The sequence below is a fragment of the Monodelphis domestica genome, chromosome 1 (assembly GCF_027887165.1).
Source record: "Monodelphis domestica isolate mMonDom1 chromosome 1, mMonDom1.pri, whole genome shotgun sequence".
Lineage (NCBI taxonomy): Eukaryota > Metazoa > Chordata > Mammalia > Didelphimorphia > Didelphidae > Monodelphis > Monodelphis domestica.
In genome coordinates, this window is record NC_077227.1 from 395,009,207 (window position 1) to 395,027,523 (window position 18,317).

At 35.6% G+C, this 18,317-nt stretch overlaps 1 protein-coding gene across 3 annotated transcripts in view; it reads right to left on the reverse strand.

Moving 5' to 3' along the window:
- PIGU (phosphatidylinositol glycan anchor biosynthesis class U) overlaps positions 1-18,317 on the reverse strand; it is a 104,528-nt gene that overhangs the window by 62,982 nt on the left and 23,229 nt on the right. For all 3 annotated transcript variants that reach the window (XM_056811774.1, XM_056811776.1, XM_056811775.1), the window contains exons 4-5: positions 14,240-14,302; positions 1,103-1,212 (exon numbers count right to left, since the gene is read on the reverse strand). In XM_056811774.1, the coding sequence (XP_056667752.1) occupies positions 1,103-1,212; positions 14,240-14,302 (173 nt within the window). The remainder of the gene's footprint in view (positions 1-1,102; positions 1,213-14,239; positions 14,303-18,317) is intronic.

An 18,317-nucleotide genomic window follows, 5' to 3' on the forward strand; every position in this document is an offset into this window, starting at 1 on the left:
ATTTATAGTCTAGGAAAAGGCCTTTAGAGAAAAACTAGATGTGAATGTTCTATACTACTAAGTTCCTAGGCATTAATCATGTCTTCTGAACTGTTTTAAGTACTTCAGCTTCACCCCACTCAGCAAATAGTAGGGCTCACTGAGATAGATATCAAGGACACATTCAGTCCACAAGTTCACATGCTATACAACTTCAAAGAAGACTCAACTTCCACTGGAGGGGATTGGCAGAAGGGGAACAAATCTACCCAGGACAGCCTTGAAATAGAAAGGGAATCTGAAGGTAAAGAACATATATAAATACATCTAACAAAGCAAAGTACAAGTTCATACCTCCCAGGGTTTGAAAACTTTGTAATTCTAAAACAAATAGGTTTGACCTGTGATTCAGGAGTGACAGTACTATTTTTAGCAATTCAATCTGAAAAGATCTGCGCCCATTTCAGGGGAGAGAGAAATTAGCTCTTTTTATAGGAAGAATTTTTGTATCAATTCACATTTGTAATTCTCAGGAATAAAGGCTATCTTCATAAGAGAATGAAAGCCACTGGCAGGAAGTATTAAGTATCTATCACTTAGCTATTAAGTATGTGAGTAGTTATCTAGTGAGGGAGTCATAAAATTCTGTAGTAGTACCATAATTTCAAAAAGTACATATATTTTTCAAGTCAAGAGGTGAGTTGGAGGTTATCATGCTATCATTTTCAGTTTTCTAATTTAAAAGGAGAGAAAACATCTTGGGCTGTCTTAAATATTAAGAATAGGTATAATAGGAGATATGAAATAAGAAGCTCTACATTAAAAAAAACTAGATATTATTCCAACAGAAAAAAAATTTTTACAGGTTACAGAAAGAAGGGATTTACATCATAAACCCCCCCAAAATAATTTATGAATGTCATTTTATTTTTGAATATCATTTTGCCAAGGGAGAGAGAATAAATGAATAGCTATCTCTAGCCAGACATGCAACAGGACTATAGAAAATATCTGATAACTAAGATATTTGTATTTCCTAATATCTAACAAAATGGAAAACTCTAATCATATTGCTACCTCTTATTTGCTGGCTTGAAGCCTTGTTCTTCTGGGAAGTACTTACAATAGTGCCACTTTGAGAGGAATGTAGCGCATTTCCATAGGGGTCCGTATGAGCTCAGCCACATCTGAGGCATACTGGTCTAGTTCAACAAGGAGTTTCTGCTTTTTAACCTGAAAAAAGACAAAACAAAACAAACAGAAGAAGATTCAGTAAACTAAGAATGGGTGATGAAAAATTCTGAAACATTTTATTGAAGAATAATCTTTAATTCTAGTTCCTCAGGCCAAATCAGATCCAAATCAGGGAGGTAGCTGGTGTGAGAAGTTCTATGGTGACAGAGACAGTATGATAAAATGACATGAATTCTGTACTTGAAGTCATAGAACCAAGATTCAAATTTGGTTGTCAGTTAGCAGCTATATGATCTTGATTAAATCAAAGAAGTTCTGTAAGCATTATTTGCTTCACCTGTAAAATGAAGCTAAGTGATACTTGGCAATGACTACCTCACATAGTTGATATGAAGATCAAATGACATTTAACTTAACAAATATTTATTAGATACTTACTACAGCATATCATGCTAGCCCTAGGGAAACTACAAAATAGAATTTAAAATTTCCCTGCAGAAAGAGAAATCCCATTCAAAATCACCTTAGACAAAATAAAATACTTAGGAATCTATCTCCCGAAACAAACACAGGAACTATATGAACACAACTACAAAACACTCTCCACACAACTAAAACTAGACTTCAACAATTGGAAGAACATTAACTGCTCACGGGTAGGACGAGCCAATATAATAAAAATGACCATCCTATCCAAACTCATTTATCTATTTAGTGCTATACCCACTGAACTTCCAAAATTTTTTTTTTACTGATTTAGAAAAAACCATAACAAAGTTCATTTGGAAGAACAAAGGATCAAGGATATCCAGGGAAACAATGGAAAAAAAATACAAAGGAAGGGGGCCTTGCAGTCCCAGATCTCAGACTATATTATAAAGCAGCGGTCATCAAAACAATTTGGTACTGGCTAAGAGACAGAAAGGAGGCTCAGTGGAATAGACTCGGGGTAAGTGACCTCAGCAGGACAGTATTCGACAAACCCAGAGAACCCAGTTGTTGGGATAAAAATACACTATTTCATAAAAACTGCTGGGAAAATTGGAGGACAGTGTGGGAAAGATTAGGTTTAGATCAACACCTCACACCCTACACCAAGATAAATTCAAAATGGGTGACTGACTTGAACATAAAGAACGAAACTAAAAGAAAATTAGGCGAACACAGAATAGTATACATGTCAGACCTTTGGGAAGGGAAAGATTTTAAAACCAAGCAAGACTTCAAAAGAATCACAAAATGCAAAATAAATAATTTGGAATACATCAAATTAAAAAGTCTTTGTACAAACAAAACCAATGTAACTAAAATCAGAAGGAAAGCAACAAATTGGGAAACAATCTTCATAGAAACCTCTGACAAAGGTTTAATTACTCAAATTTACAAAGAGCTAAATCAATTGTACAAAAAAATCAAGCCATTCTCCAATTGATAAATGGGCAAGGGACATGAACAGGCAGTTCTCAGCCAAAGAAATCAAAACTATTAATAAACACATGAAAAAGTGCTCTATATCTCTTATAATCAGAGAGATGCAAATCAAAGCAACTCTGAGGTATCACCTCACACCTAGCAGATTGGCTAACATGACAGCTATGGAAAGTAATGAATGCTGGAGGGGATGCAGCAAAGTAGGGACACTAATTCATTGCTGGTGGAGTAGTGAATTGATCCAACCATTCTGGAGGGTAATTTGGAACTATGCCCAAAGAGCAATAAAAGACTGTCTGCCCTTTGATCCAGCCATAGCACTGCTGGGTTTGTACCCCAAAGAGATAATAAGGAAAAAAACTTGTACAAGAATATTCATAGCTGCACTCTTTGTGGTGGCCAAAAATTGGAAAATGAGGGGATGCCCTTCCATTGGGGAATTGAACAAATTGTGGTATATGTTGGTGATGGAATACTATTGTGCTAAAAGGAATAATAAAGTGGAGGAATTCCATGGAGTCTGGAACAACCTCCAGGAAGTGATGCAGAGCGAAAGGAGCAGAACCAGGAAATCATTATACACAGAGACTGATACACTGTGGTACAATTGAAGGTAATGGACTTCTCCATTAGTGTCAATGCAATGTCCCTGAACAATCTGCAGGAATCTAAAAAACACTATCCACAAGCAGAGGATAAACTGTGAGAGTAAAAACACTGAAGAAAAGCAACTGCTTGACTACAGGGGTGGAAGGGATATGACTGAGGAGAGACTCTAAATGAACACTCTAGAGCAAATACCAACAACACGGAAATGGGTTCGAGTCAAGAACACATGTGATACCCAGTGGAATCATGCGCCAGCTATGGGAGAGGTGGGGGGGGAGGGGGGAAAGAAAATGATTTTTGTTTCCAATGAATAATGTTTGGAAATGACCAAATAAAATAATGTTTTTAAAAAAAATTTCCCTGCTGGGGACAACTAGGTAGTACAGTGGATTGAGAGCCAAGCCTAGAGACAGGAAGTCCTGGGTTCAAATTTGACCTAATACACTTCCTAACTATGTGACTCTGGTAAAGTCACTTAACCCCCATAGTCTAGCCCTTATTGCTTTTCTGTCTTAGAACCTATACACAATATTGATTCTGAGATGGAAGGTGAGGTTTTTAAAAAAAGTTTTTCATGAAACTTATGCTCTAATAGGAGGATATGACATAAATAGCTATAATGCACTAATTAATACATGACAAATGTATCATTATAACATCTGGCATTAATGTACTACTTTATAATTAACAAAATGCTTTCTGGTCAATAACCCGTGAAATGATGCAAATACTCTAATTTTACAGATAAAGAAAGATTTAGTTACAAGGCTAGAAAGTAGAAAAATCTGGATTGAAGTCCAAGTCTTATGACTCCAATTCCAGTTTTCTATTGACTATGTAACACAAATAACTTTGGAAAGTCTGAACCTAAAAAGATTATTACTAACTAAGAAAGTAAGACAATTCTTACTAGAAGAGATGGCAAAGGTAAGGATTCAACAGCCAGTGTGGCACTGCAGGCATAGGGAAGAAGTAAGGTGGCATGAAAGCCCTGCATGGAGGATAATGGGTGATTCAATTTCTTTAGAAATTAGTACATAAAGGGCAGCTAGGTAGCACAGCAGATAGAGCCAGGCCTGGAAATGGGAGGTCCTGGGTTTAAATTGGATTCAGACACTTCCTAGTTGTGTGACCCTGGGTAAGTCACTTAACCCTGATTGCCTAGCCCTTGCCATTCCTGCCTTAGAACTAATACTAAGACAGAAGGTAAAGAGTTTTAAAATAAAAAAGGAGATAAGTTAGTATAAAGAAATATAGAGAGGAAAATGGCATGACTAATAAAAAGGGTGGTACCAAAAATTATAGAGGGTCTTAAAAAGCAGGAAAAGCACTTTCAATTTTATTCAACAGGGGAGCTGCTGAAGGATGTGGGGTTGATTGACATAAAAAAAGACAGATCCAGCAGTGTTATGTATGATTCCTTTGTAGCATTCATTCACTCAATTAGTATTTATAAGGAGTCTACTAGGTACGTACAAAGGCACAAAGAGAAACACTTTAGACAGTCAAATAAACACTTTAGACGGTCAAATAAAAAGCAAAAATAATCTCTACCCTCAAGGAGCTTAAGTTCTAATGGACAAAATATACTATATATACAAAGTAGGTACAAGGTTATTATAGAAATGAAGGCACTAGTAACTATGGGACCAAGATAGAACTACAGGAGAAGGTGTCACTTGATCTTAATCTTAGAAGGTAGCAAGGATTCTAAGAGTGACAGGTGAAAAGAAAAAAGTGTGGGAGGCAACAAGTGTGGAGGAATGGACATAGAGGAGAGAGTATCCTGTTAAGAATAACAAGGAAGTCAGTATGGCTGGTCCATGGAGTGCAAAGAAAGTACTAAAGGGTAAGAAGATTTGAAAGAGAGGAAAGGATCAGTTTGTAAAGTATTAAATGCCAAACAACAAATTGGGAAAAAATCTTCATAGAAACCTCTGACAAAGGTTTAATTACTCATATTTATAAAGAGCTAAATCAATTGTACAAAAAATCAAGCCATTCTCCAATTGATAAATGGGCAAGGGACATGGATAGGCAGTTCTCAGATAAAGAAATCAAAACTATTAACAAGCACATGAAGAAGTGCTCTACATCTCTTATAATCAGAGAGATGCAAATCAAAACAACTCTGAGGTATCACCTCACACCTAGCAGATTGGCTAACATAACAGCAAAGGAAAGTAATGAATGCTGGAGGGGATGTGGCAAAGTAGGGACATTAATTCATTGCTGGTGGAGTTGTGAACTGATCCAACCATTCTGGAGGGCAATTTGGAACTATGCCCAAAGGGCGACAAAAGAATATCTACCCTTTGACCCAGCCATAGCACTGCTGGGTCTGTACCCCAAAGAGATAATGGACACAAAGACTTGTACAAAAATATTCATAGCTGCGCTCTTTGTGGTGGCCAAAAATTGGAAAATGAGGGGATGCCCATCAATTGGGGAATGGCTGAACAAACTGTGGTATATGTTGGTGATGGAATACTATTGTGCTAAAAGGAATAATAAAGTGGAGGAGTTCCATGGAGACTGGAACAACCTCCAGGAAGTGATGCAGAGCGAGAGGAGCAGAACCAGGAGAACATTGTACACAGAGACTAATACACTGTGGTATAATCGAACGTAATGGACTTCTCCATAAATGGTGGTGTAATGTCCCTGAACAATTTGCAGGGATCCAGGAGAAAAAAACACCATTCATAAGCAAAGGATAAACTATGGGAGTGGAAACACCGAGGAAAAGCAACTGCCTGAATACAGAGGTTGAGGGGACATGACAGAGGAGAGACTCTAAATGAACACTCTAATGCAAATACTATCAACAAAGCAATGGGTTCAAATCAAGAAAACATCTAATGCCCAGTGGACTTACGCGTCGGCTATGGGGGGTGGGGGGTGGGGGGGAGGAAAAGAAAATGATCTATGTCTTTAACGAATAATGCTTGGAAATGATCAAATAAAATATATTTTTTTAAAAAAGTATTAAATGCCAAATAGAGAAACTGAGATTTTGTCCTGAACTTGAGTCAGGAGTCACTTGAGTTAATTGAGTAGTAGAGTAATATGTTCAGAACTGTACTTGAAGAGCATCATATTGACAGTTAGATGGAAGATGGATTGGAGAAGGAAGAGATTTGAGGCCAGAAGATCAATTTGGATGCTACTGCAATATTACAGGCAAAAGATGAGGGCTAAAACTATGACTGCATCTGTGAGGGATAGGGAGAAATATATGAGAGCAGTTATGCAGATTGAAATGACAAGATCTGACTAAGTGATTGAGTAGGTACGGTGAATGAGAATGCAATTGAGTTCGCAAGCCTGAATGAAAAGAAAGATTGAGGTGACCTTCAAAAGGAAAGTTTAGAAGCAGAACAGACTTGGGAAGGAAAGTACGAGTTCTATTTTTAAAATGGTAATGGTGAGATGCATAAGAGACATTCAGTTTGAAATATCAAATAGGCAGCAAATAATAAAAAGCTAGAGCCCCGGAGACAGACTAGGGCTAGACCTATAGATTTGTAAGTCATATATGTAGGGATTATAACTGAAGTTCATTGGGAAAATTAGGAAAAGATGAAAAAGTGGAAAATACAGAAGAAAATGTATGGTATTTGTTATTTTAAGAAAATAACAACTGACCTGGAAAACATGTCAAGGAGAGATAATTTAACAATTATTGGATTCCCTGGAAACCATGGCCAAAACAAAAGGCTAGAAATGGAGTATTTCAATAAATCACAAAAAACTGTCTAGATCTATTAAACCAGAGGGCAAAATAAAAATATAACAAATTCACTGATCACCTCCTGAAAGCAAACCACAAAGGAAAAACCAGGAATTTCTAGCACAAATCCAGAATTTTCCATCAAAGAAAGAAAGTTTTGAAGGGATACTTTTTTCCCCTCTTTTAGTAAAATGTTAGTACTATGTCATCATTAAATACTTTCAATTTAAATAAATTTACCTTTCTCAATTTCTTTGAACGCTTATATTTGCATTTCAGAATTCTTGTACATATCTGGTCTTTTGATTAGGAGTGCAAGCAAGTATTCTCTTCCATTAACAATTTCTTTTCTACTGTAGAATTATCATCAGCTTTACAGGATAAGTTATTCTTGTTTGTAAACCATAATTTTTTGCTTTTTGGAATATTGTATTTCCAAGTTTTCTCTCATTTATAGTAGAAGGCTCTTTTCCCTCTATAATACTGTTTCATTTGATCTTATCAGATGCCATGGATTAAGTTATCATCTGTGCAGATAACTCTCAGATCTATGTCTTGTGCTAATCTCTTTCTTGACTGCCAGTCTTGCATCTCCAACTATTTAATAGGCATTTTAAACTGGATATTGCACAGACATCTTAAAGACAGCAGGTCTCAAATGAAACTCACTCCTTCCACCTAAGTCCTTACCTCTTCTTAACTTCATTGTTACTTTTAAGGGTACCACCATCTACTCAATCACTCAGACTTGCAATTGAGCTTCAATCCCTTGCTTTCTTTCATCTCCCATAGCCTTTCCATGGTCAAATCCTGTTGTTCCTGCCTTTGTAACATCTCTCAGACATGTCTTCTTCTCCTCTAATGCCACCGCCAATTTGATTTGGCCTTCATCACCTCATATCTGGTCTACTGAAATAACCTAATGTAGTCCCTACCTCATGTCTAGCCCCCTACATCTAATCTATTGACAATACTGTCATTTCTCTCTTCAAAATATTTCTTATATTCCTTTCTTTCACTTGATACTGAAATCATTCTGTTGCAGTGCCTCATCACCTCATAAATGGACTACTATAATAGCCTGTCTCTCCCCACTCCAATCCATATTCTACTCACTAGTCAATAAACTCCAATGGTCCCCTAATCTCCAGGATCAAGCAGAAAATCTGCTTTTTGGGGGGCAGTTAGGTAGCTCAGAGGATTGACAATCAGGTCTAGAGGTGGGAAGTCTTGTGTTCAAATCTGGCACCAGACTCTTCCTACCTGAGTGACCCTAGGCAAATCACTTAACCCCCATTGGCTAGCCTTTACTAGTTTTCTGCCTTGGAACCAATACATAGTATTGATTCTAAGATGGAAGGTAAGAGCTTAAAAAAAATCTCTCTGGTATTCAAAGATCTTTACAAAATGGCTCCTGCCTACCTTTCCAGTCTACTTACACCTTGCACTCCCCAATGTAGTCTGAGAGACCTCTCTGATATTCCTAACATTCAATTCTTGCTTTAGGAGGGGTGGGAGAGAGAACATGGATAGTAGAATATCAGAAAACAAGTATTGAAAAATTGAATCAACATGAAATCTGGATAAAAATAAAAATTTATTGTTTAAAAAAAAAAGATCAAGCTACAATCCCACTTTCGGGTTTCCCTTAATGCTAGTGCCTTCTCTCTGCTAATTATCTCCAAGTAATTGTGTATATATCTTGTTTGTACACAGTTTTTTGTATGTTTTCTTCTCCATTAGTCTGTGAGTTCCTTGAGATCTGGAACTGGAATTTGGTAGGGTTCTGGGGGTGCTGTTTGATTTGGTTTGCCTTTCTTTTTATAACTAGAATTTAGTATAGAATTTAGTCCCAAAGAAGAGATGATGAAAGAAGTCTCTAACTTTCATTTTTTGGCATGTTCCCTATGTCTTGTTTGGTCATAGATTCTTCCCTTATCCAAAGTAAACTTTTTAATGTTCCCCTGATTTGCTTATGGTATCACCCTTTCCTTCTAGATCAATCCCCAATTTGTTTTTATTTGGTATTTGGTAGAGAGTGGAGAAAAGATGACAGAGCAAGGACTCCAGGATAGGGCAAGATATTATATAGTCAGATGCAGTCACTTTTTAGCTCTCATTCATATAGCACCTACTATGTGCCAGGTATAGCACTTAGTACTTTACAAATATTATATCATTTGATCCTCATAACAATTCTGGGAAGTAGGTATTATTATTATATCTAATTTAAAGGTGAGGTAAGCAGAGGTTAAGTGACTTGTCCAAGATCACAAAAGCAGTAAGTGTCTAAGGCTGGATGTGAATTCTGGTCTTCCTGACTCCAGGCTCTCTACTCTAACCATTTTATTACTAGGTGGTTCTATGTGGGGCATAATATTAGGAAATTACTGTTGTATAAAAACAAATTGGGGATTGATCTAGAAGGAAAGGGTGATACCATAAGCAAATCAGGGGCACATTAAAAAGTTTACTTTAGATAAGGGAAGAATCTATGACCAAACAAGACATAGGGAACATGAAAAAAAATGAAATGGATATTTTTCATTACATTATATTTAAAAGAGTTTATACAAACCCAAAGCAACCAAGATTAGAAGGAAACAATAAATTTGGGAAAGAAATTCATAGCAAGTGTCTCTAACAAAGACATCTTCATTTCTCAAATATGTAGAAAGCTATACATTTGAGTCAAATTTACAAGAATGCAAAGCATACCCCAATTGAAAAATAGTCAAAGGATAGTAACATGCATTTTTCAGAAGAAGAAATAAAAACTATCTATAATTATATGAAAAAATGCTGCAAATTACTATTGGTTAGAGAAATTTAGATTAAAACAATTCTAAGATACTAACTAATACCTATCAGATTGGCTAACATGACCAAAAAGGGAAATGATAATGTTGAAGAGGATGTGAGAAAATTGGGACACTAATACACTGGTTGGAAGAGTTGTGAACTGATACAACCATTTTGGGGAACAATATGAAACCACACTCAAAGGGTCATAAAACTATGCATACTTTTACCTAGAAATACTACTACTGGGTCTGTATCCAAAAGAGAGAAGTTATAAGGGAAAAGGACCTACCTGTACAAAAATATTTTTAGCAGTTCTTTTTGTTGTGACAAAGAATTGGAAACTGAAGAGTGGTCCATCACTTGGGAAATGGATAAACAAGTTGTGGTATATGGTTGTAATGGAATACTACTGTACCATAAGAAATGACAAACAGGATAAATTCAGAAAAACCTAGAAAAGACTTATATGAAAAGTGAAGTGGGCAGAACCAGGAGAACACTGTATTCAGTAACAGAAATAAATGATGATCAACTATGAAGGACTAAACTATTATCAGCCAAGCAAATTCCCAAGCTATCTACAAGGGACCCATGATGAAAATGCTATCTACAGACAAAGAAGGAACTGTTAAGAGTCCAAATGAAGACCAAAGCATGCCATCTTCCACTTTATTTCCTTCACAGTTTTATTTATTATATGTCGATGTGTCTTCTGTCATGCTATGCTCAACATAGAAATATGTATTGCATGAAAGCACTGATACAACCTATATTAGACTATTTACCACTTTGAGGAGGAGAAGGGAGAGAGGGAGAAAATCTGAATCCTAAAACGTCAGAAAACAATTATCAAAAATTACCTCTATGTGAAACTGAAAAAATAAATAAACAAATGAGGGATGGAAAGGTAAATATAGCCATAGTAATGATAAGCCTAAAAATCACATTATATACGGATTTACTGAATTAACCAAGATTTTTTGGCCTGAAGAGAAAAAGGCATAAAATGAATGTGACAGTTTTTGAAAAGCTGCCATGTGGAAGAGGGATTAGACCTTGTAATGATTAAAATAGTGGAAGATATAAACTGTAGTAGATATAAGAGTGGTTGATTAAATTGTGACCACAGAAAATATGGTTTCAAGACAGTGTCTTGTTTTAAAACAAATATAAGGTGGTCGCCAGGGAAAAATTCCCAATTATTAAATATACCCAAGTCATCTGGGTTTTATAGAGATTTTAATTCATACAAATGAGGAATTAAAGAAAGAGAGAAAAAAGGAAATAATGAGAAAAGGATAGGCCAGCCCAGGCCAGCCCTGGCCAACCCAGGCCTAAGAGAAAGATCAGTCAGTTTTTTATCCACTCACCACAAGATTTGTCCCAAGCAAGATTCTAGTGTTCAGAGAGACACCAGGCCAGTCAGCTCCATCTCCAGAGAGAGATTCTTCTGACAGTCCCCGAGAGAGTCCCGAGAGAGAGTCCAGAGGTACAGAGTCTCCTCAGAGGGAGCTCCAGCGAGAGAGTCCTTCTGAGACTCTCCTCAGACTCAGTTTCTCATCTCCTTTTAAAGGGAATTTTCTCCTATGTCACCTCCCCTAAGTTCTCACATCTACCAATCACAGTAGATGTTTTCCAAAGGACAAACCATTCTTAATTCACACCTAAGAAGGCTTAAATTTTTTATTAAGTTCACACCAGAAAACCTCTGAGTAAGTTCTCACCTCTTTGCTCCTTGTAAATTCACAAGTTGCCTGACCTTTATAGGTACTTAGCACCCTTTTGTATTAGATCTAAAAAATAGGCACAGCTTAAGAACTTTTGCCTTACTATAAGTATGGGTTTAAGTATTTTTCATTGTTCAGCAAGGAGTTTCTTCCCCTAAAGCAGGCTTAAGTAGGAGTGGAGTAGAGGTCTTCACATTCCTGATCTAAGTTCCTTCATTGTTTAAAGTGGGGAATGGCCTTAACCAAACCTTATGAAGTAGGGTCTGAGAATTTTTAAGGTTCACAACCTGTTTTATCTATTTAGTCCCTGAGGGCAAAGCAAATGGATGAGAATGGGCATTCTTGCCTTGAATCTCTGAATAAAAAGCAAGATGCTTAATGTGACCACTTGTATTTAACACAGGACTGCAAATTCTAATAACTCTAATAGGTCATGGAAAAGATATTAGAAGCACTAAAATAGGAAATGCAAATATCATTTGAAGATGACATAAGAGTTTATCTAGAACATCTACCCACTTCAATAAAAAAATTAGTGGATATAATAAACAAATTCAGCATAGTTTCAGGATAAACTGGATAAATATAATAGTAAATAAAAATTTATTAAGTGCCTATTATGAATACAAATACAAAAAAGCATTTTCTATTTTCTATTCCTGTCCTCAAGAAGCTTTTGATCTATTGAGGGAAGACAACACACAAAAGGAAACTGAAAAGTGGGAAGGAAAATGAATGTGATCAGAGGCCAGCAAGGGCATCGAGTCCTATAAAGGTCAGTTGAAAGAACTGAGGATGTTGAGCCAGCAGGAAAAAAAAATAGATAAGGGAACATGACAGATGTCTTTAAATAAATAACAAGGCTGTCATGTGGAAGAAAGATTGGATTTGTTCTGTTTGACCACAGATTGACAAACAATGAGTAATAATAGGTGGACGTTGCAAAGAGGCAGATTTAAATTTGATGTAAAGAAAAATGCCCTAATCATTACACTTTTCCAACAGTGGAACCACAATTACCTTAGAATGTAGTAGTGTGCCACTCACTGGAAGTCTTAAAGCAGATGCCAGATGACATTTATCAGACATGTTGTAGTGAGTATTCTTTTATTAGACTAGATAGGCACTGCAGTCCCTTCCAACTCTGAAATTCCATGAGCTTTCCAAATGGAGGCTAAATGACTACTTTCCAGCAACGTTATGAAAGGGCTTCTTGGTCAACATTAAATGGCATCTGCTAACCTTTCTAACTGAGATTCTATGGCTTTCTTCTTTACTAATATTATTTAAACAAAGAAAGGCAAAATCTTTCCTATCCTGGATCTCATTACTCAGCATGAGAAAAACTCTCCATGGAGCCAATTGGCTCCAAAGGAATATCACTTTCTTTCATCTCTTCCTGAATTCCCTTAGTGGCTTCTAGTCATTCATGTAGAAATGGAACCAAATGCTAATCTTTTTTAAGAACAGACATGACTGCTACAGTTAATCAGTTTAACTTTTCAGCAGCAAGGAACATTTGAAAAGTTCTTTGTTCTACAACTGTGCTATACCTGGAGATTCATAGATATATGCAGATCACATAAAATATTCTGCTTATTTGAGCCAAAAGTTCTTCAACAGATAATCAATATACTTCAAATTTCTCAACTAAGGTATTGCTTGAAAATTCAAGATACACCAATAGACATGGTTTGTGTGCTAGTTGCTTTGCTTTTGCATGGCTTTTTCTTTGTTATAAAGGCTGTCTAGGGTAGGCCATAGCAGAAAAAACTTGTATAAAAACCAAAAAGTATTCAAAAAACTATAAGTAAAAAGATTCCTCTTGCACCCATCCCTTTCCTTTTGCTCCCCCTACCATCATCACTCTATCACAGTATCTCATTATCTCTCACTTCATTAGACTTCTAGTCTACCTACTTTAGCCTAATCCTTTCCTATCACCTTATACATAATACCAATTCATCTTCTTTATGCATAAGACCTAATCATAAGAATTCTCTGTTCATTACCCTTCAATGGCAAAAGGTAGCCACCTATTGCCTACTGAATAAAGTTTAGCCTATTTGGAACCAACTCACATTTCCAGCTTTATTTCAAACCATACACTCTATATTCTAGCCAAACTAGACTACTCAATATCTGCAAACATTCTTATACTTTCCTGAATCTGTGCCTTTCCTAATCCTAATGACTATTTTTAGAATTTTTTTCTCCCCATTTTCATTTGAGAAAAACATAGGCATCCTATCCAGACAGTTCAAATTCCATCTTCTTTCTTTTGTCAGTCTTATTTTTGTTATTTGTCAGTCAGGAGAGCAGGAACCACATTTTTACTGATATTTGAACCTCCAAAACCTATCACAAGGCTTAGAAAATAGGCATTTAATAAAAATGTTTGTTGAAACTACTGAATAAATGGTTAAATTACAGCTATTATTCATTGTCCCTTAGAAGTTAAAAGCATGTTCAAAAAGGACTATTTTAGAATTTGCCATTAATAATCATAATGTAGACCAGTTCATTCATGTCTAAACTGACAAAGGAGTGTAATACTCATAAAATTTATTAATAGGCTACACAGATTACAGTTGATTTTACCATAATTATCAGTAAAGTACCACTTTCAGTCACCTTTAGTCTTGCTTCCTATTATTTTGATGATAGAGAACTCTTTGAACATGTACTCTTTACACCAAGAAATTAAAAATTAACAGAAAATAAAACCCCTAAAGAAATGACTCCATTACTGACTACTTACCACCACCTTGTTGTAATCCTGGATTGCAAAATACAGTGCAATTGCAGTAAGTGCATCAGTTACCTATGGAAAGTAAAGAAAAAATTAAAAATGGAACCAAGTCAGAAGGGAAATAAGAAAGGGCTAAGGCTAGAGGGATATATGCCTCTTACACAGTCAAGTTGCTGCCTTCAGCAAAAAGTTCATAAAATAATGCAGAACTTTTGTCTTCTTCCTACCCTGACTCAGCCCTCAAAATCAATTCACAAAAATTCACCAAAAATTTCACAAAAGATAGATGATTTTGTTCAAAATAATACTAGAGCAAGTATCATCTGAAATGGGGATAAGTTAAGAGGTCTTCCCAATAAGATCAGGAGTGTGGCAAGGATGCCCATTATCACCAGAATTATTTAATATTGTATTAGAAATGCTGGTGATAGCAATAAGAGGAGAAAAAGAAATTGAAGGAATTAAAGTAGGCAATGAGGAAACTAAACTATCACTCTTTGCAGATGATATGATGGCAATACTTAGAGAATCCTTATAAAATCAACTAAAAAGCTAGTAGAAATAATTAATAATTTTAGCAAAGTTTCAGGATACAAAATAAACTCACATAAATCATCAGTATTTCTATATATTTCCAACAAAAAGCAGCAGCAAGAGTTAAGACACTCTCTAGACAACATAAAATATTTGGGAATCTATCTGCCAAGACGAACTCAAAATGTATATGAATACAACTATAAAACACTTTTCGCACAAATAAAATTATATCTAAACAATTGGAAAAATATTAATTGTTCATGGGTAAGATGAGCTAATATAATAAAAATGACAATTTTACATAAACGAATTTACTTATTCAGTGCCATACCTATCAAACTACCAAAAAACTTTTTTCTAAAATTAGAAAAAATTATAAGAAAGTTCACCTGGAAGAACAAAAGATCAAGAATATCAAGGGAACTAAAGGAAAAAAATGTGAAGGATGGTGGCCTAGCGGTACCAGATCTTAAGCTATACTATAAAGCAGTGGTTATCAAAACAATATGATACTGGCTAAGAGGCAGAAGGGTTGATCAGTGGAATAAACAAGGGGTAAAACACCTCAGCAATCTAGTGTTGATAAATCCAAAGACTCCAGCTTTTGGAACAAGAACTCACTGTTTGACAAAAACTGTTGGGAAAATTGGAAAACAGTATGAGGAAAGTTAGGTACAAATCAACATCTCCCCTATGCCAAAATAAATTCAATATGGGTAAATGGCTTAAATATAGAATGAAATCATAAAGAAACTAGGTGAACATAGAATAATATACCTGTCAGATCTATAGGAAAGGAAGAAATGTAAGACTAAGCAAGAGATAGAGAACATTACAAAATGTAAAATGTAAAATTTAGGTTATATTAAATTTAAAAAGTTTTTGTACAAACAAAACCAATGCAACCAAAAGTAGAAGGAAAGCAACAAAATGGAAAATAATTATCACAAAATTCTCTGACAAAGGTCTAATTTCCCAAATATATAAGGAACTAAATCAAATGTACAAGAAATCAAGCCATTCCCCAACTGATAGATAGTTAAAGAATACGAACAGGTAGTTCTCAGATGAAAATCAAAACTAACAATAATCACATGAAAAAGTGTTCTAAATCCCTCCTGATTAGAGAAATGCAAATCAAAACAACTCTGAGGTACCACCTCATACCTAGCAGATTAGCCAATATGAAAGTAAAGGAAAATAAAAAATGCTGAAAGGGATGTGGCAAAATTGCAACACTAATACATTGCTGGTAGAGTTGTGAATTGATCCAACCATTCTGAAGGGCAATTTGGAATGATGCACAAAGGGCTTTAAAAGAATGCATTCCTTTGGATCCAGCAATACTACTGCTGGGTGTGTGCCCTAAAGAGGGAATAAGTAAAAATACTTGTACAAAAATATTCAAAGCGGGGCTCTTTGTGGTGGCAAAAAAAAATTGGAAAATGAGGGGATATACATCGATTGGGGAATGGCTGAACAAATTGTGGTATATGATGGTGATGGAATACTATTGTGCTATAAGGACTGATGATCTGGAGGCTTTCCAAATGAACTGGGAGAACCTCAATGAACTGATGCAGAGTGAAATGAGTGGAACCAGAAGAAAATTGTAAACAGAAAGTAAAACCGTGTAGAAGAATCCAAGGTAATGGACTTTGCTACTAGTAGCAATGCAACAAGCTAGGACACTCCTAAAGGACTTATGGGAAAAAATGCTAACCACACTGGGAGAAAGAACTATGGCAGTTGAAATGTAAAAGAACATATGACATCATTTATCACATGTGCATAAGGATATGTGATTAAGAATTTAGACTTCAAAAAAATCACTCTATAGCAGAAACAAATAATATGGAAATAGGTATCAAGTGACAACATTTATACAACCCTGTAGAATTACTTGTCAGCTCTGGGAGGGGGGAGGAAAGAAGGGAGGGAAAGAAAATGAATCATGTAAACATGGAAAAATATTTAAAAAATAAAAACAACAAAAATATTCATAGCTGTGCTTTTTGTGGTGGCAAAAAATTGGAAAATGAGGGGGATATCCCTTGATTGAGGAATGGCTGAACAAACTGTGGTATATGATGGTGATGGAATACTACTGTGCAATAAGGAACAATAAACTGTTTGATTTCTATATTAGCTGGAAAGACCTCCACAAACTGATGAGGAATAAAATGAACAGAACCAGAACATTGTACAGAGACTGAAACATTGTGGGATGATCATATGTAATCAACTTTGCTACTGTTAGCAATGCAATGATCCAGGACAATCCTGGGGGACTTATGAGAAAGAATGCTTTCCACATTGAGAGAAAGAACTGTGGAAGTAGAAAGGCAAAAGGAAAACATTTGATTTTTCACTTGTTTATATGGATACTGGATGTGGGGTTTTGGTTTTGAAAAGATTATTACAAAAATGAATAATGCAACAAGCTGGAAATAGGTATTAAGTGATAATACTTGTATAACCCAGTGGAATTGCATATCAGCTCTGGGAGTGGGGAGATAAAAAGGAAGGGAAAGAACATGAATCAGGTAATCATGAAAAAATACCTAAATTAAAAAAAAATTAAAAATCAAAATAATACTAGAGAAGCAACTAGGTAGTTCAGTGGATAGCTAGGCCTGTAGATGAGAGGTCCTAGGTTCAAATCTGATACTTCCTAGCTGTATAACCCTAGAAAAATCACTTAATCTCAACTGCTTTTTTGCCTTGGAACTAATATAGAGTATTCATTCTAAGACAGAAGATAAGGATTGAAAAAATAAGATAGAAGAAAATTATACTAGGTAAATCAAGATGTTTCTGGGTTCAGTTCTATCCTGCTGCCTCTGAATCATTTCAAAAACAGAAAAGATTCCTACAATTCCAAGGTCCTCACAAGGTCCTTTTCAAATAAGGCTCTTGGAGATACCAAGACCAAAATGAACCTCATAAGCATCCACTGGCCCAGATGCATATCCCTAAAATGAGCAAGTAGGTCAAGTGAACAAAGTCCCCTTAATACATGAGCTTATCAACAACATTCAAGTCAACAACATTTTTTTTTGTTTTCAAAAAATATAAGCTCCTTAAGGAGAGATTATTTTCATTTTTGTCTTTATATTTCTAACCTAGTTAACAGATTATTTTATACAGTCAGCACTTTATAAATATTTGTTGTATCAATTTATTTTCTAGATATCCAACTATGCTTTCAACCCTTTTTTCTATAACTAGCAGAACCACAAAGAATATGTATATGGAACAAAGAGTATGTCCAAAACTGGTTTCACAGTTTTACAGTTCACAGTATAAGACAGTATAAGACAATTATAGATTCCCAAAAGCAAGGTAATGTAGGTCTAGGTGCTGGAGCTATTTGTAAAGAGACTATGTTCTATAGATACATTAATAAATGCACCGAGAGCAGAAAATGGAAGATCAGACACTCACTGCATGTTGATCTAATCAGACCACTAAATCTGTGTTCAGTTCTAGGTACCACATTTTAGAAGGGAACTTAAATAACTGGGATATGTCCAAGAGGGAAACTTAG